Source organism: Urocampus carinirostris, chromosome 4 (assembly GCF_059441175.1).
Source record: "Urocampus carinirostris isolate Australia breed hairy pipefish chromosome 4, RoL_Ucar_1.0, whole genome shotgun sequence".
NCBI classification, from domain to species: domain Eukaryota; kingdom Metazoa; phylum Chordata; class Actinopteri; order Syngnathiformes; family Syngnathidae; genus Urocampus; species Urocampus carinirostris.
The window spans coordinates 133,074-151,787 of NC_142352.1; the positions used below are offsets into that span (position 1 = coordinate 133,074).

The 18,714-nt window shown below is 47.6% G+C and overlaps 3 protein-coding genes across 3 annotated transcripts; 2 read left to right on the plus strand and 1 right to left on the minus strand.

The window, feature by feature from the left end:
• Positions 1-228: 228 nt before the first annotated feature.
• LOC148366566 (general transcription factor II-I repeat domain-containing protein 2A-like) lies at positions 229-2,193 on the minus strand. The gene is made up of 4 exons (XM_088333314.1): positions 1,590-2,193; positions 1,485-1,542; positions 1,192-1,390; positions 229-297 (listed from the first exon to the last, which is right to left on the minus strand). The coding sequence occupies exons 1-4, from the start codon at positions 2,191-2,193 to the stop codon at positions 229-231; spliced, it is 930 nt and encodes a 309-aa protein (XP_088189440.1).
• Positions 2,194-3,221: 1,028 nt separating this feature from the next.
• Positions 3,222-12,611, plus strand: cog8 (component of oligomeric golgi complex 8). The gene is made up of 6 exons (XM_088333363.1): positions 3,222-3,649; positions 4,850-5,057; positions 8,575-8,940; positions 9,524-9,952; positions 10,814-10,982; positions 11,573-12,611. The coding sequence occupies exons 1-6, from the start codon at positions 3,321-3,323 to the stop codon at positions 11,770-11,772; spliced, it is 1,701 nt and encodes a 566-aa protein (XP_088189489.1). The 5' UTR covers positions 3,222-3,320; the 3' UTR covers positions 11,773-12,611.
• A 1,481-nt stretch (positions 12,612-14,092) lies between these two features.
• On the plus strand, positions 14,093-18,144 carry gtf2a2 (general transcription factor IIA, 2). The gene is made up of 4 exons (XM_088333366.1): positions 14,093-14,405; positions 15,404-15,508; positions 17,094-17,220; positions 17,978-18,144. Exons 1-4 carry the CDS (start codon positions 14,334-14,336, stop codon positions 18,001-18,003), a joined length of 330 nt encoding a protein of 109 aa, XP_088189492.1. The 5' UTR covers positions 14,093-14,333; the 3' UTR covers positions 18,004-18,144.
• Positions 18,145-18,714: the final 570 nt, after the last annotated feature.

The window sequence follows — 18,714 nt, forward strand, 5'->3', positions numbered from 1 at the left end:
TTTTAATCTCTTATCTCAGTCTTTTTTCTCTGTCTCAATCTCCCTTCCTCTCCCTTTTTCTTTACTTCTCTATTGCTATGTGTCTATTGATCTTTGATGTATTGATCTTCTTGTCTCTTTTTTTCACTACCTTTCTTTCCCCCTCTCTTTTGTTCTTTCTTTTTGCTTCTCTCCCGTACTCTATCTCTCTCCTGTTTTATAGTCAAGTCATGTTTATTTGTAAATCCCTTAGTCACTAGAAGTCTCAAAGGGCTGCACAGACGACAGACTTTTAAAACCCCATCCCTGATCTAAAACCTGCACGAGGGCATGGGAAAACTCAAAACCTCAGCATGAGGAAATTCTCTCGTTTTTCTTTATGTATTCCTCTCTTTCTTCTCTTTCAGTCTCTCTCCTTTCTTTATCTCTGTCTTTCTTTCTCGCAGTGTCTCTTTTTTCTGCTTCTTTCTCCCCCACTCTTTCTTTGACTCGCTTTTTATGTTTCTCTCTTCCCTTCTCTTTCTCTCTGCCTCTCACTACCTCTTTCTCCCTCTCTTTCCCTCACTTTCTATCTCCCTATTGCCCTCTTTCCCTCTCTCTCTCATCTACGAATCCGACCCCTGTGAAAATGGTTTCTCCACCATGTGGGTCCCGAGCTGAAATGAGTTTGACATCCCTGGTATACTCTATTTTTTTAATGCACCACTAAGCAGGTGATATCGACCCCCAGCCGTCATAGCACGGCGCTCAACATTAGCCTGCTGTCCAGAACCAACGCCTTGATGCCCACCAAAAAAATAAACGGGCGTAATTTCCTCACCTTTTTCCCCTCTCGCTCCCTTTTTTTATATCTTATGTGGGTACCTGGCGGCAGTCTGCACCTTCGGGACTGACACTTCTCAAATACCCTCTACGCCGTCTACGGCGTAGAGGGTATTTGAGAACTGGTCTGCAGGCTGAGGTTTTATTCATATCTGTCCATGTTTACTTGCCCGCTCTGCTTGTTCACCGCTGTCTGAGGCCCTCAGGTCAGCAATTTCTTATCTAAATCGAAGAAGACCAACAATATATATATATATATTATAATAAGACTCTGTTATAACATGTTGTTCAAAATAAAATTAAAGGTATTTATTAATAAGAAAAGTACTTCTGACTTACTACTAATGCGACTTTTGGTGTTGCATGGTTTTGCTGATGGCTTTGTAGTACGGTTGATAGGTGAAGCGCGTTCCGGGTTTTGACAATCAGCTGGTCTGCGCGCTGAAGTCTGTCCATGTCTGACCATTTGTGTTTGCCTGCCAGCTCTGCTTGTTCTCGTGCAAGGCTTTCCAAATCTTCATTCAGTGACTTGAACTTATTAACCCACATGTCTGTGGCCTTCAGGTCAGCAACTTCTACGTCAAAATCTCTGACAGAGACATTGGGGATGAAACTCAGGTTTACTTTGTCCAAATCACACTCGTGCGGATGAGTGACGAATTGAAAAAGACTAGTATGCTCACGAAAGTCCCCAAAGCGTGCTTTGAATGACGTCAGGAGAGAAGATGTGAAAACTACGAGCTGACGGAGATCAAAATGTTCAGGGGAGTCACTTGCTGTGCACTCACCTTTAAATACTTTCAGTTTTTCAAAGTGTAGTAAACCACCAGTCTCAATATCCGCAGTAAAGATTTCCAGCTTGTTTTGAAATGCAAAGACTGCCTGTTGAAGGGATAAGACTGTATTTCCAATGCCTTGCATTTTCACATTGAGATGGTTCAGATGTCCAGTCATGTCCACGAGATAATAAAACTTGAGGAGCCACTCGGTGTCCGCTAGCTGGGGATACTCGATGCCTTTCATTTGAAGAAAAGTCCGTATTTCGCTCAGGCGAGCTGCAAAACGGCTAAGCGCCTTCCCTCTTGACAGCCGACGCACATTACTGTGCAAAACAAGACCGGGATAATTATTCTCCACTTCATCCAACAGTGCTTTAAACTGGCGATCGTTTAAAGCTCGGGCAACAATAAAGTTGACCACCCGAATGACCGGCGACATCACGTCATCGAGCTGCTTGTCACACATTTGCGCACAAAGTGCCTCCTGATGTAGAATACAGTGGAAGCCGAGGATGGGTCTGTTCTCCTGCTCACCAAGCAGCGCTACAAATCCTCTGTTTTTCCCCACCGTGCACGGAGCACCGTCGGTACCCACAGAAATAAGTTTATCCATCGGTACATTCTTTTCATTTGCAAACTCCATGAAAGACTTGAATAAATCCTCTCCTCTCGTTGTCCCTTTGAGTGGCAAAACGGCAAGACTTTCCTCACGCAGCGAGTCACCGTCAACATAGCGTGCAATAATACTGAACTGGGATCAATGACTGACATCTGTTGATTCATCTAAAGCGAGGGAAAAAAACTCCGCTGCATTTATGTCATTCGCTTGTTTTTTCTCCACTCGATTCGACATCACGACGGCACGATCGTGCACAGTTCTTGCTGAAAGAGGCGTATCTTTTATCCGTTTGATTATTTGATCTTTATCCTTAAAGTCGTCAAAAAGCTCGTTGGCCACATCAAGCATGAATGATTTGGCATAATCGCCATCTGTAAACGGCTTCCCGCTCCTCACGATTGCTAAAGAACCAGCAAAGCGAGCAGAGTTAAAATCACCTTGTTTGGCCCATACACGGAGCTGCTGCTGACTCGCCTGGACTGTGGAAAGTAGTTCTTGACAGGCCTTCTTTCTCTTGTCTCCCACTGGATATTTCGCTGAAAATGTGGCATGGCGTGTGTCACAGTGTCTCTTTATATTTGACCGTTTCATCGAGGAAATTTTATCATTGCATATAAGACACACTGCACAACCTGCTCTCTCAATAAAGGACCCTCCCGCTCACCGGAGAACAGATTGGCTCTTAGCTGCGTGCCTGAACGAAAAGTTGCAGGTGAAATTATATATAGATTAAAATGTGCGTATTTTTTTTTTACATGTTTTTTGCTGACTTTATTATTATTATTATTATTTATTTTGCTAAAGTAACATTATTAGTAAAATTATTGATTGATTTGTTTCGTTCAGAAATTTTCAGAGAGCCAGATGCCGTCATCAAAAGAGCCATATATGGCTCCCGAGCCATAGGTTCCCGACCTCTGCTCTACGGAATTCTCATCAGAATTTTTCTAACAGCGGATGGCGCCAAAGAGCACGTCTGTCGAGACGAGACCGCGAAGAAGAAAAGGCGGAAGTCGAGGCAAAGAGATCGTCTGGCGAGACGAGACCCCGAAGAAGAAAAGGCGGAAGTCGACGTGGACGGTCCCGCGAAGGACTCCTTTCTCGCTTCGGTCTCGGCGAACATGGCGACTTTGGAGCTGGAGGAAGAGAGCCATTTGGCCTCCGTCTTCCAGGACTTTTTCCCGGACGGCTGTCGGGACCGAGCCGACCTGGCGGCTTACCTGTCGGAGCTGAGTTCGTTGGGCGTGGAGCGCTTAGGCCGCGAGCGGGAGAGGCTAGCCGACGAGCGAGCTAACATCCTGGAGCAGACGCGTCATTTAGCCTTCGCCAACTATCACACCTTTATCCGAAGCGCGGACTGTACCGAGCGCATCTACCGGGACTTCGGCCGCGTGGAGGACAAAGTGGGCGCCTTGCTCCACAAGCTGCCCGCGCTTCAACAGAGATGCCGGTGAGCACCGAATGGGCTTTTGTCGGCATTCGGATGTCTTCGAAAAGCGGGACCCTGTGCACGTTTCATGAAAAGTGGCCCTCGGGCCGTGGTTTGCCTAACCCCCGATGCAGATGGCAAATCGGATTGAGCAAAGAAATGCCCGATCGAGGAAAACGGTAGTGATTGTGGGCTGCCACCAGCGACCCAGACAAGTCGAGATCTTTATAAATGGACTTCCTGCACAAAATTGTGAAACGCTAATATGGCGTACGTCATTGAAAAAGTCTAAAACGTAGTGACATCGAGCACACTAACAGTTGTGAACGAAAGAAGACGGTTCCTCGCATAAGGAATACAGAAGAGCCATTGAATTGTCAAGAAATTAGTATTTGCATGTGGTCCCTTTGAAGAAAACATTGCAGGATTTCTGTCTGTTAGGTTCAAACCTTTTATTTGCGTGATCGCGGAATAGTTCCGAGGTCATGAGATCGAACTTTCCTGTGTGGAGTTTGCATGTTCTCCCCGTGCTAGCTGGCACTCCGGTTTCCTCTCACATTCCTAAAAACATGCATGTCAGTTTAATTGGCTGGTCTAATAGTCCCTGGGCACGTGTGAGTTGTCTCCGTGTGCCCTGCGACTGGCTGGCAAGCAGTTGAGGGGTGTCCCCTGCCCACTGCCCGAGGACGGCTGGGATGGGCTCCGACACCCCCGCGACCCTACTGAATATAAGCGGTGCAGATAATGGATGCACAGGTGAACCAAAGGATTTTAGGTCTCCACTTTTTAGCAATCGAGTGCAAAAGTGAGGCGCACAGTCGGGTGGTCGAGAATATTTTTGACATTTGCGATTGCCCTTCTTTTTCTGCGAAGAGTTCAAGCTATGCCTAAAAGGCAACTCTATTTTTGTTTGCCTGTTTTCAATTTCAATAGACATTTTCTTTCAACTCGAAAAACGTCTTTTATCACACCAAGCCTTCTGATATCTCTTTGTTGGCCCTGTGCAAGTTAACAAAGCTTTAAGCTGCGACTTTTTTAGTTTCCAAGAGAAAGGGCATGTTTACTTTTTTATGTCCTCCTTTAACTGCTTACCAGTCTTTGTATCAGAGCCTTCAAAGACATTTCTTAGCTGCATTTACTTGAAATGTGTCAAAATCTTCAAAAAAAAAGGTTTCCCGGGAAGCTCCCGATCCGGTCTTTACGGCGTCCGCGTGTTTTCAGGCTTTTCTCCGAGGAGGCGGAGCAAATGGCGGGCAGGCGGCGAACCAACACGCTGACCCTGAAACGTCACCCGGAGATCTTGGAGATTCTGGAGATCCCGCAACTGATGGACACCTGCGTTCGCAACGCTTACTACGAGCAAGCGCTGGAGCTGGCGGCCTACGTACGGAGACTCCGCAAGAAGCACGCTCAGTTGCCCGTCGTACAGGTGATTGGCTTTTCGCTCCTTGGCGGCGCTATAGGAAGAATCTCTGAGGCCCGTAAACTTCAGGGTTCCTACCCAATCCTTCAACCTTGTGTTTTTTTCAAGGTCAGCAGATTGCTTGCATTTTCAGTGCCATCGCCATGTTTCTTGGCAGTCCGACTCGATAGACCGCACGATACCTTTTTTTTAAAAAAACGGGCGCTGACCGGCCTGCTCTCAATCGTGATGGCGTTGTCACCGAGAGGACGGCTCTATTTAGAAAACTGGCTCACCAACGGTTCCTCAGATATATATATTTTTTGTTACGCTATTAACAATAAGACATGACTCACCAAATGATTTGGTGATTTCATATGTTTTGCCAGGGACCTCATGAAACAAGACCTACAAAAAGATGTGTAAAATACAAAATAACTTCAGCTTTTTACACACTGAACACATTTGAATGCAAAACAATAGTGAAAATTTAAAATATGAACTCTATAGTGCAATAAATAAATGGTAAGATGCAAAAAAACTTGAACTATTTACAATAAAGAGCGTTCGTCTTGGGATCGAGAGATCGCTGGTTCGATCCCCGGCTCCTCCGTGTTGAAGTGTCCTTGGGCAAGACACTGAATCCCTAATGCCCCCGATAAGCAGGTCGGTGCGCCGCATGGCCGCTATTGGTCTGTGAGTGTGTGTGTGAATGGGTAAGTGTGAAGCACATTGTAAAGCGCCTTGGGAGGTCTTCATTGATTTGAAAAGCGCTACATAAATGCAGACCATTTACCATAAACCCTTCTTTTTTGCGTTTGGTCTGTATTTGAGATCAGCCTTTTCTTACTTTCACCATTTTCATACGAACAGAAAACCACCGCTTCCTAATGTGTTGCGAGTTGTGAACAGCTCTGATCAAAGAAAGAAGCAGATATTCTCTGTGGGGAAAAACAATTCTGAATTATCTTTCAACGTAATTGGGCATGGTTAAAACATACATACATTTATAAGGCGCACCCCGAAAAAATAGTTTTTGGTCCTTTTTTTGACATGTATAAGACGCACCGGATGATAAGGCGCTACAATGGGAACGTGGACAAAACAGTCAGATAGTTCAGTCCAACTTCTTACCCCCTTAACATTCCGAAAGCTTGCAAAGACGCAAATACGCGTCGAGAACACGTGTGAATGCGGTGTGCGTAAGATGTCACTCAAATGCATCGTTCCATCATTCGGAAGGTTAAAGTCTTGGGATTCAAGAAATGATAACCATTCCTTCGTATCTATTTTCTTTTTCGCTCGCAACTTTACTGTGCATATGACAATAAACACTTGGAATTGAGTTTAATTTAAAAATAGACACTACATTATCTGCACCGCTTATCACAGAAACATCGAGTTCAGTCTGAAACAAGACAATATAAAACCGGGAATAGCTCACCGAAGTCATTGTGTTCATAATAATGTGCAGGCAATGTCCTCTTATATCCGTGAGGGTAGTAAATCCAGGAGAATACAATATTTACAAATACAGAATAGAAAAAAATGCTTTCTCTATGCCATCGGCCACATGCTATACGCATTCATCTTTTTCGGCCAATTGCAGGCTTTGTTTCGCTGTTTAAGCCAATGGCAGCCTGTACATTATAAAAAGGATCCGCCTCTTGACCTCCGAATAACTTTAGCCAATAGTGATCGATTCAACTGATGATTGACACATCTTTTTCGGCCAATTGCAGGCTTTGTTTGCCGTTTGAGCCAATGGCAGTCTGTAAATGATAAGAAGGATCCGCCTCTTGACCTCCGAATAACTTTAGCCAATAGTGATCGATTCAACTGATGATTGACACATTGGTTAGCCAATGAAACGCCGGTAAATAAATCCCACCATCCACCGCGTACTACTTGGCGTTCGGGGGGAAATCGAGTCGGCGGCTGCAAGTTAGTTGGAAAACTTAATGTTGATCCATAAATAAGGCGCATTGTATTATAAGGCGCATGGTCAGCTTTTGAAAAAAATAAAGGCTTTTAGGTGCGCCTTATAGTGCGGAAAATACGGTAATAGAGAAAATATTCTACTTTTAAGGACGCCTAAGACGACACACCCGACCTTTTCAATACGTTGCTCGTGTTGGCGGGATTCATCATAATAATAATTCTTGCTATTAACAATATAATCATGTATCATTTCTCTTCTAACGGTACGACAGGAATTGGAAAAGGTCTACAAACCACGATGATTAGACAATACAACCGTATTTCTAAATATGAATAAATGCAACGTTTATCAAAATAACTTGAGATTTGTCATCGTATAAATAATGGCAACTGCCGTGGTGCGTATGTATTTGGTCGGTCAGTCCTTTCCCCGTGCTGCACGCACTCTGTATTTGTCTTGCCCCGCCTGCACTGTAATGAGATGGCCCGGGTAATAGGGCTGCACGCTTTTTGGGGAAAAAAAACCCTGTATCGCAATTTCCATTCGATTTTGTAGAGGCGCTAGTGTGGTTTTTGGGCAGAACTTAAACCGAGCGACGTGCCAACTATAAACTGAATTGCAGTCGAATAAATGGTCTTTGTTATTGTAATCCAAAATTTGAGGGCTACTCCTTTCAGTGTTTTTAGAGAGCGGCTGGCTAGCGACACATTAGCGTCGGCTAAGTGCGACTTCTGCAAGGTCCCTGGGTGGATTCAAATACAAGTCACGAATATAGCAGTTGTCCACGGATTGCGGCTCCAAGTCGTCCGGTTCACGGGTAATGGATCCGACGTCGCTACAGGCCCTGCGTTCGTGCATTAAGAGTTGTTAGCGGTAGCCGGATCCGGAGCCTCGCTATTATCCTCTCTCCTGACGCCGTATCAGTCTATTCTCGGAGGCCATAACAATCCGCGGAGCACCCGCTGGGGATCAACGATTCTTTGCACTCTGCTGACTTTCCTCAGAGTCATTGACAGACAATTGACACTTGAATGAATGAAAACTTTATTCGAACATTAAAATAAAAACAGGACAATAACAATGAGTCGACAACAAAATAATGTTACATAATATGTTGGAAAAGGGGTAGTCAGAAGCAGATGCTTCTATTACCTCCCCCTTCATCTTCCCTATTAAATACACCCATGATATAACATCAATAGTAATAATAATAACAGTTATGATATAACAATAGCAACAATAAAACAAAGTTAACTATATTTCTAAACACAATATTTCCAATCTAGCCCATTTTCTTCATCTATTCCGCCAGTCGTGGTTTTTTTTGTATTTACATTTGAAGATGTGAATCGTTGGACATGGTTTGATCTGGTCTTGTAAATCGTTCCAAAGTTTGACTCTGCACACAGACACAAACTTTTCCTCTCGGTTCTCACTTTCGGGATTATGAAGTGACGACAGCCCCTTAAGTTATCATTTCCCTCACTTCATTTGCATTTTATTTTGCTAGGGAAGGTATTTTTGGTCGAATTTTTTATCGAACGAGCTGCTTTGTTGCCTAATTTCCCCTTTTTCTTCTTCTTCTTCCGTTTGCGACGGCAGGGCCTGGTGCGGCAAGTGGGCGAGAGCGCTCGGCTGATGCTGCTGCAGCTGTTGCAGCAGCTGCGCAGCGGCGGCGACCTTTCTTCCTGTCTGCGGGCGGTGGGCTACCTGCGGCGCATGGAGGTCTTCCAGGAGGCGGAGCTCCGGGTCAAGTTCCTGCAGGCCCGCGGCGCCCGCTTGGCGGCGGCCCTGAACGCCGTTCCCCGGGACGGCGAGCCCCACGCTCACGCCGGCAAGTGCGCCGAGCTTTTCCGCCTCCACCTCTTCGACGCCGTCACGCAATATCGCGCCGTCTTCTCCGAGCGAGGGCCGGCCGACGGCGGGCGCCCCCCGCCCGACGTCCTGCACGGGTGGCTGCTGACCAAGGTGAGGCGCCCGCCTCGGGCCCGCGGGGGAACGCCCACCGACAAAAACTAGAGGCAGCTAGGGAGCCGCGTGCCTCTTTCGAGCGAGCGGGGCCGAAAAAGCCGGCCGAGAGAGCGAGAACGAAAAGCTTCAGATGGGGCGACGGAGAGACAAAGATAGTGGGAAAGGGCATGAAAGTGAGAGAAAGACGGCTGGAGCGGGAGCAAGAGAAATAGATGGATAAAGACGAAGGGAAAGGGAGAGGCAAAATGAGAAGCGGACAACAGCCGGTAACAAAGGGAGAAAGCGACAGAAAGAAAGAGAGGGGGTATAGGGCAAAATGAAAGAAAGACAGAGAGAAAGAACAAAAAGGGAGAGCAACAAAGAAATGAAGAAGAAAGAACAGAGAAAGTTTTAAGAAAAGGGGGGTTCTAGAAGGGAGCCGGGGGCCCTTTGTTCAATTCAAAGATCCAGCTCTTAGAGCCGTTTCGTTTACCAATGACACATCACCAGTAAATATCTTGCCGAGTGTGTCGTGGGAAAATGCCCGGCGCGAATAACCCTGTACGCGCCCGCCACTGATGGCTCTCGGTCCTGTTTTCAGGTGTGCGAGTTGTTGACGCTGCTGGAGCGCGACTTACGGGCCGGCGCCCGCCTGGACTCCCTGGCGGCGCAGTTTGCCTACCTGGGCGTGTCCTTCAGTCGCGTCGGCGTGGACTTCCGCGCCCGCCTGGCCGCCATCTTGGAGCGGGCGGCGGCCGAGGCCTTCGGGGAGGCGGCGGCCGAGGCGGCGGCCGGCTTCGAGCGGGAAATGGCCGCCTACGCCCCGGTGGCGGCGCCCGCGGTGCCCGGCCCGGCCCCCCGAGCGGAGGAAAGCGGCGGCGTCTTGGCGCCGCCCTCCGTCCTCCTGGACTTCCCGCCCCTGGGCCGCTTCCTCAACCGCATCCTGCTGGCCTTCAACCACTTGCGACTCTTTTGCCCGCTGACGCTCGCCAAACGCGTCGGCGACGACCTGCACCGAGCCCTCAAACGCGTAAGACAAACGGCTCCGTCCCGTTCGACCGCTAGATGGCGCTCTGTTGTCGAGGGCGGGGGAGGGGGGTTTCGATGGGGCGAATCAAAAGAGGGGTGCGTCTGCGAGAGCAAGGAGGAAAAAAAGAGATGAAATAGAGGACATAAAATAAAGTAAGACAAAGAGGTTAAAATAAAGACAAAGAAGAAAAAGAGGAGAGGGAGGAGATAAAAAAGAGATATCTAAAAATCCAGCTCCAGTTGATTTGTAAGCGGTGCCCGGCTTTGGTGAAATCTAGTGGACAATTGAAAACTGCAGCTCGTGATTTTCTTGGCTTTGTCTCGCGGGCCGGACAAAAACACCTGGTGGGCCTCGTCCGGCCCGCGGGTCGCATGCTTAACACCCCGTCGTGTCGGGCAACACGAAACAAATAGTATTACTTTTGTGGCTCGTTTCACTTTAGCCACCGGCATCAGTGTACTATTTATATGCTAGTGTAAAGATGCCTTACTTGAGCACTCGATGTTCTCTGCATTGGGTTTTGCTTCCGAGTGCTAAAAGCACAAATGAGACTACAAAAATATACGCAAGATTTTCTTATTTTTTCACTGCCTTTTGCGGAAGCCGTCTCCCCTCGATATAGCGGTATGTTTCTCCTAAATGTCACGGCTCTTTAGAGGGAACGACGGGAGCCGGCTCCCCGCCGTTCGGGAGCCATTCCCCTTCCACTCTGTAACGTGTCGTTTGCAAGCGGTTTTGGAGTCGAAGCGGTTTACAGGAGCCGGCTCCCTCCGTTTCTGGTGAACATCTGGGCTCCGCGAACGACGGGAGCGGGCGAGCCGGAGCCCCGGCGGTCCGGTCACCTGGCTTTTTTTTTTTCAGGTGAGCGATCAGCTTTTGTGGTTCCACCGCACGGAAGATTCCTCGTGGAGCGCCGGCGAACGCCGCGTCTTCTTGGCCATGTGCCACGCTTACGCCCGACACATGCTGCCCTTCCTCCACACGTGCCTACAAATACTCTTTCCCCACCAGCAGATGGCGCTCGTCCTCGGTAAGAAAATCTACACGTAGCGTACAATACGTTCCGCGACGACAAAAAAAAAGCTCGTTTATTCTTCGGTCTTAAAGAATATTTGTTTGACTTTGAGACCCGTACGACGTGAAATAAAAGGTTTCCCGCAGATCCTTGAAAGCTTCCAATTTGGCACGTGACATTTTCAAAGATTTTTGTGAGAAAGGCTCTCTGAAACATTAGAATGTCAACCCTACTAACACGCAACTTGTATAAGGGACATCAATAGCTGCCTGATTTTTTTATTTTTTTTTTGATCAATAAAAATGTCAGTACCATCAACGTGACTTCAACGAACTTCAAACAAAAGCTTGCCAATTGAAAAGAGCGGCCGCTCCCGTTTTAGAGCCAGATCGACCGACTCGCGTTATGGTAACAGCTCATCGCTTCCGCAAAACACGCACGTTTGATGAATCAACTCATGGCATGATAAGAGCTCATCTATCTGTCCCTCCGACAAATTCACGACACTCGACTTCAGCGAGGCGCCGTCGACTCGTATGGGTTTTCCTTTCGGGGTCGAGTGCATCGTGGTCGAGAAGAAAACGTGAGCCTTTGTGTGTTTGCAGGCGTTCCGCTTTCTCAATTTCCCAAGCGGGAACGTCTTGGTGGCGTGGACGTCGTCGAGCTCCTGGAGCCGCTCTCTTTCTTGGCCGACGAGGAGCCCGGGGACCAGAGGGTGGAGACCCTTAACCCGGTCGGCTGGGAGGCCGAGACGCCGGCCGAGACGCCGGCAGAGACGCCGGCCGAGACGCCGGCCCTGCCTTAAGCCCCGACCTTACCGGGGCGGACATTTTTTTCCGGGTGCATAAAAAGCGGCCAAAGGAGGATGTTGACAACGGGGTTCGTACGGGTGCTCAAAATCCTTAAAAACGCTTCCGTTATAAAATTGGGTTTACAAGGTTTGAAAAGGGCTGGAATTTGGGGTCAAGTGCTCTAAATTTTCAAAACGATGCCTATGTTTCGTGGCAAATGAAGAAAAATGTATCGATTCTGCTCCCTTTGGCTTCCCTGTTGCCCTCCTGACAAACGGCAGCTCGCGTGACTTAGTAGGCCCGAGGGGACCGGTTTAAGAGACAATGATGCCGGGCCCTGGAGAAATGGCAATGGTACCACCCGCTGTCCGTCACGGAGCTCATTCTGCCGGTGAAAATGACGTCGACTGCAAAAGGTTTTAAGGCTGTGGCCGCACGCAGGCACGCACGCCGAAAGAGAACGTGAAAGAAATAAAGAAAATAAGTGAAAGGGAGAGAGAAATATATAAAATGAGAAAAAGAGTGATAGCAATAGAAAGAGATAAAAATGAAACGTAAAATAATTAGAGAAAAAAAAACTGATAAAGAGAAAGAAAGTGATAGAAGTGGAGATAAAGAAAACCAAACAATGATAAAGAGGGAGAAAGAAATGTAACGAGGGGGAGGGAGAGAAAAAAAGATCGAGAGCTCAAAAGTGATCTAGAATGAAAGAGCGAAGGAAAAAGGTTCGAAAGAGAGCTAGAAAATGAGAGCTAAAGAGAGAGTAGGGAATAAAAAAGACAGGAACATAGAAAATGAAGGAAAAAGAGATTTAAAAAGCGATAGAGAAATAAAGGACATGAATGAGACTCCAGGTGCTTGGTGAGTGGTGTTTTTTCCCCCCAACTACAGCTTATTTTTGTCTTGAACTCCTCTCTGTTGCCTCATTGACACCTGTGGATTAGACGATCTGATCGAACTCAGTAGGACGTTGCTAAGGTGACTCGGTCCTTCAGTGGTTTTTCTCCAAGTTTTTGGGTTCGAACAAATGAATTTCATCGATAACGGCAAACAAACGATGTGAGGTTTGAACAACCCTTCTCGACAATCTTAACAGCCATCAAGCATATTCACAATTTCGTTATGTCTGACAATATGACGTTTTCACATTTTTTTTCTGACATTTTGAACATCTTTGTTAGTGTACTTAGATGAATACTTTGGACTTGTATTTGAGGCTTCATCCGGAAGTACTTGAGTACCCCTCCTCTCTGGTCTCCAGTCAAGACTGGCGTGGCGTGACGTGCCTAATAACATAAGTACTACATTACCCATGATGCCGCAGTGTGTCCTTTTTAACGAGCACGATACAGTTGAGCTGCGATTGACATATGAGTAAATAGGCGCCCAAGTCAAACAACAGCGTTTCTGATTTGGATTGGAAAAAGGCGCCGCGTTAGGGAACCGGTGTCAAAGTTGCGGCCGGCGGGCTCGGTCAGACCCGCCAAAGGTTTGAATCCGGCCCGCGAGAAGTGCCCAAAGACGCCAGCTGGGTTCCTTTTCCGTTTTTATCTCACTCTTTCCCTTTATCTATTCTGTCTTTTCATCTCTATTTTCTCTTTCTCACTTCTTTTCTCTCTTCCTACTTACTCCGATTGCTTTATTTTCTTCTTTTCTCTCATCATCGGGCAACAGCGGCTCAGGAGGTAGAGCGCTCGTCTTGGGATCAAAAGATCGCAGTTCGAATCCCGGCTCGTCCGTGTTACATGTCGAAGTGTCCTCGGGTAAGACACTGAACCCCTAATACCCCCAATAAGCAGGTTAGCGTCTTAGTGAAGCACACTGTAAGTCGTTGACTTGAAAAAGCACTATAGAAAATCCAGATCATTTCATCACCTCACCTTTCTGCCCATTTCTTATTCTCACTTTCTCTTTCCTCATCTTTCTCACTGGCACTTTTTCCTCTGTCTCTTTCTCTTATCCTATTCTTTCTCCTCTTTTTCTTTATTTCCTCCTCTTTCTTCCTTTATCTATTTCTGACTTTCTCTGTCCCTTTATCTCTATATTGTGTGTGTGTGTGTGTGTTTCCCTTAGTCTCGTTCTCGCTTTCGTTGTCTTCACAATTTCTGCATATCTCTCTCTCTCTCCTGCCGAAGCGCTTTACAATGGGCCATTCACACACACGCTCACACACCGATGACGGCGTCCTCCGTGCAACTCCCTGCTTATCGAGAGCATAAGGGATTGGGTGTCTTGCTCAAGGAGACTTCGACATATAACACGGAGGAATCGAACCCGCGTCCTCTTGACGAGCACTTGACCCCCAATCGAAATGAATCTGAGTGAGATGAGTCTTTCTAGCGCCCCCTACCGGCAAGGAGACGAGTGAGTATTCTATTTGTGGCTGGGCTTCCGGCTTCAGGAGGGGGCGCCATTGAAGAAGAAGGAGACGGAGGCAGTCGCCTGTTTGTGTCTCACCCCGACGTTCCCGCTCGGAGAAAGAAGTGTAAGAAGCCGAAGACGAGAGAAACTCTTGCGGCAATTGCGGCGGTGGCCAGCGGCCGCCTTTGCTCGGAGCGGACGCGGAGGAGACAAGATGGCGTACCAGTTGTACAGGAACACCACGCTGGGGAACAGCTTGCAGGAGAGCCTCGACGAGCTCATACAGGTGAGCTAAGCTAGCTAGCCGCCGCGCTAGCCTTCCGACGCTAAGCGAGCTAGTCACTGAGTTCAGATGATCCAAAGCTCACTCAGAAAAAAATGCTCGGGCGAAAAAAAAAGCTCGAGAAAAGGCTGCAGCGAACGTCGCAAGACTATACACACCCCAAGTTTGCTCCGTTTGGCTCATTTTCGTTTTTTTTCCCTCATTTTTTTCGGTTTATTTAGGTCCTTCTGTGGTCACTTTCACCTTTTTGGGGCTCTTTTGGTTTCATTTGGGATCACTTTTCTCCTCAATTGTTATCATTTGTGCTTGTTTTTTTTTCCTTCTGTTTTGGTCGATTTATGGTCCGTCATTTGGGTCAAGTCCTTAGTCCAAAATAATTTTAAAGGGCCAGTACGATCCATGTTAAACCGGGGTGGCTAACCGTGTCCTGGAGAGCCGCATGTTTTGGAGATTTCTCTTCTCCGACACAGCTTTTGCCAATTTTCAGCTTGTTAACAGGCTTTGTGAGAGCTTGATTATCGGAATCACCTGGATTGAAACTGGGAAACCTCCAAAACCTGCAGGACATGCTTGGCCACCCCTGCTCTATAGAAACACTTTTGCCACATATTTTCTCATGCTTTTGCCACTCTTCAGCGATGTTTTTGCTACGCTTTAGCCACACTTTAGCCCATTTCTTCCCCGTTTTTTTGACCCAGCATTTTTTGCAGACTTTTTTATATAACGCATTACTACCACTACTAAGAAATGCGACTTTAACCGAGTCGGCCCGTGTCTGAAGAGGTCACGTCCTGTTTCTTTGCTTGACCTTAATCGCAAGAAGTCTCAAAGGGCTACACCCTCCCCTGATCTGACACCTACCTGTGGCGTTCCGCAGGGCCTAGTACTCGATCCCCTTCTTATTTAGCATTTAGGTCATATTATTTACAAGTGTAATAGGGGTTTCTATTGCTTCGCAGATGATAATATCCTCGTTCCTCTTTTTGTCCTGGTGGGTTCAGACGCAGCAGATCACGCCGCAATTGGCCCTTCAGGTTCTTCTCCAGTTCGACAAAGCCATCAACACGGCGCTCGCTAACCGCGTTCGCAACCGCGTCAACTTCAAGGTCAGTTCTGTCTTTGCCCTTTCCTAAGATGGGGCTTCGTACCGGTGCTTGAAACCCTCGAACATGTCTGAAGTGCCACTGCCCCTACCGGTCGCACCCGCGAAGACGGCTCTATTTAGAAACCCGGCTCTTTTGGCTCAGCTCCCAAATGGCTCCCCAGATTTATTTTTTTATTATTACCTTTTATCTATAATAATGAAAGATGATACACCAAACTAATTTGTAACCAGCAAATGAAGGAAGCAATACTTTTAGCTTCAATTGATCCATTTTGCAGTTCATTGATATGGATGAGTCATAGTACAAATACACATATAATGCAAATGGTTCGATTCTAACAAACGACGTTTTATTATACGAGAATGGAAAATCGACTCAAACGAAAGAAAAAAGGACGTTGTTGACGCAGGCATCCACTGTATTTGCAAAGGGTCGTCGGGGAGGGATATTCTAACTGGTTAACAGTACTGGTCAATAGATAGACACTTTATTCATCCCCGTAGAGAAATCCACACTTCCAGCAGTATCCTTTTGTTGTTTATTAACAGATGAACAGGATGGCCTCGGGGTGCTGTGTTGTCGTTTAGCCACAGCGGAGTGGAAGATGTCAAACGCTAGGGCAAAAGTTGGACGTCCCTGCGGCAGATGGAATTCCCAGGGTTATACCACCTCGTGTACACGTCGATAGCGAGTCTGCCTCCTCTCCGCTTCCCGCAGGCTTTTGGGTCTCTGTCTGCCCTAACAGCGCTGACGTTAGCGTCCGGGATGTTAGATGTGAGCCACGTTTCCGTAAAACACGGCAAACTGCACCCAGTTCTGAGATGATCCACTTAATTTAAATGATCGGAAATTATTTTTAAAGTGTCTCGTTATCCTTTCTGGCATAGCTCGGAACAAAAGACTTCCCTGAGAGGAGGGATGTGTGGAAAGTAGCACACGGTCTCACGGGAAGATAAAGAAAGCCAGGTTCCTATCTCTCATCCACAAACATGCAAGTGGAAATCCTTGAAAAAAATCTGTGTCTTGCGATGTCACAATGGCACCAGGTCACACGGTAATCCCTTTCATTTGGCCGAGTTGCGCGGCCCGAGAGCCGACTCCCCGCACGAAGGGAGCCGGTTCCGGATCGGATATGGATATCATAGAGCTAACTGTTCTGTTCACCGAGGACCGGGGCTTCACGATTCACCCAAATCTGACGGATATCGCAATAGTGTCATCGCACAACACTGCCTTTTTTTACTCTGATTTATAGACGGCAACCCTCACAAAGAAGAGGGGGCCGTTGAGCTAAACCGAAACCCTTAACTATCCTCTCAACATGGCGTACCTGCGAGTGTAGCCTGGCCATCTTAGCTGAAAAACAAATAGCAAAGAAGCCTTAGCTGGTCCCAGGTGGGATTTTATCCCGATCTGAAATGCTAAATGTTGGCTACCGGGGTCTCCAAGCTTCTTGATGAGTACGCGTCCAAAAACTCAAGTAGGGAAAATGGCAGGCCAACGGCTACAGCGGGGCGAGAAATGCCAATCGGTTTTGGGTTTTTTCTCAACTTCTCCTCCGCCTCGGCGGCCATTTTATCCCCAGGGCTCCCTGAACACGTATCGCTTCTGCGACAACGTCTGGACCTTCGTCCTGAACGACGTGGAGTTCCGAGAAGTCACCGACCTCGTCAAGGTGGACAAGGTCAAGATCGTGGCCTGCGACGGAAAAAGTCAGTATGGAGCGAATCCCGCCAGGGAGGGGGGCGGGGCTCCGCCTCGCCTCCGCCCGCGCACGCGCGTTCGGGTAGTCGGGATATTTCCGTAGCGGTTCTTTCGTCGCGTTTCCTCGGTATTTTTAGACGGGGCGAGATGCTAACGGCCGCACGCTAACGAGTAGATGCTAACGGCTCATGCTTCTGGCTACATGCCAACGATGAGATGCTAACAACTTCAGGTTAATGATTCATCCTTACAGTGCCATTATAACGAGTAGATGTTAACGGATAGATGCTGGTGACAATATTCTAACGTCCGCATGCTAACCACGCCCTGCCGACTCGTAGATGCTAACGAGTCATCGTATTGGCCAAACGTTAAGAAGTAAATGCTAACGAGTCACGGTAACGACGACGTGCTAGCAACTGCATGCTAACGTGTAGATGCTAACAGCTACACGCTAAAGTTTTTTTTTAATTTACGCATATTTGTCCTACTTCTGTGGTATTTTTTTATTTTTGACAAAGCTGACAACAGAGAAGACATTAGTGGTACTTTCTTTACCGTCTTCTTGATATTCTCATTCTATTTTGCACATTCGTGAGGCGGGCCGGATTCGAAAGGCTTCGGGCCGCCGGCCATAGATTGCCCACCGCAGGCGAGCTTACGCTCGGGTCTTTGAGTTTTATCGGAGGCGCCATCGGCGAGCCGGGACGACCGAGACGGCGCCGGCCGACGGTTGAGCGGCTTCGGCTTGTCTTTGTCTTTCAGATTCCGGTTCCAACGCGGGTGAGTGACCGCGCCCCCGAGTGACCACGCCCCCGAATGACCACGCCCCCTCCCGCCGCCACCAGCATGTCCTTTTCTTCTGTACGCCAGATTTGATTTCAGTCTTGTTTTTTTCTACCTTGAAGGAATTAAAAGCATCCCGGTTCAAAGCGGGCGTGTTCTTTCGGGTCGGCTTTTCGGGCCTTCGCTCCAAACTAAATTTTTCTTAATCCTTTTACTTATTTTGTTCTACGGCGAAGCTCCGCCCTCCGAGGCCACGAGCCGATCACGGTGCGCGTCGTGAACCCGGTAGACTCGGACGTTCCCGTTTACCGCGTCTGTTTTTTTTCGGTGCGTGTTCAAACTTGAAAATGGTCGTGCCGATCCGAGGTATCGGGAAAATCTGGGCGACGGCGCCTATTCTTCGCCCCTTTCCGAAGCTACCTTTCAATTCAGACGCGCGTCGTCCGCGGCACCGACTCCACCTGGATTAAGTTCATAAGGACGTCCGCATCTCTTCTAAGGTAAGTCGAGGTAGGATTTGAGGCAACGCACTTTGAGGGAGAGAAATATCAACGTTAGCTCTCGGCCACGTTCAACATCACGTCGCTTTGTTCACTGGCCAGTTTTTTTTGCTATTTCTTTGTACTTTGGTATTTCTGCAAGAGTGTGCAGTTTTAATCTCTTATACGTCGAGTTCTTTTTTTGTAACCCGGTAACGTGAGTTTCTCAGAAGTGTC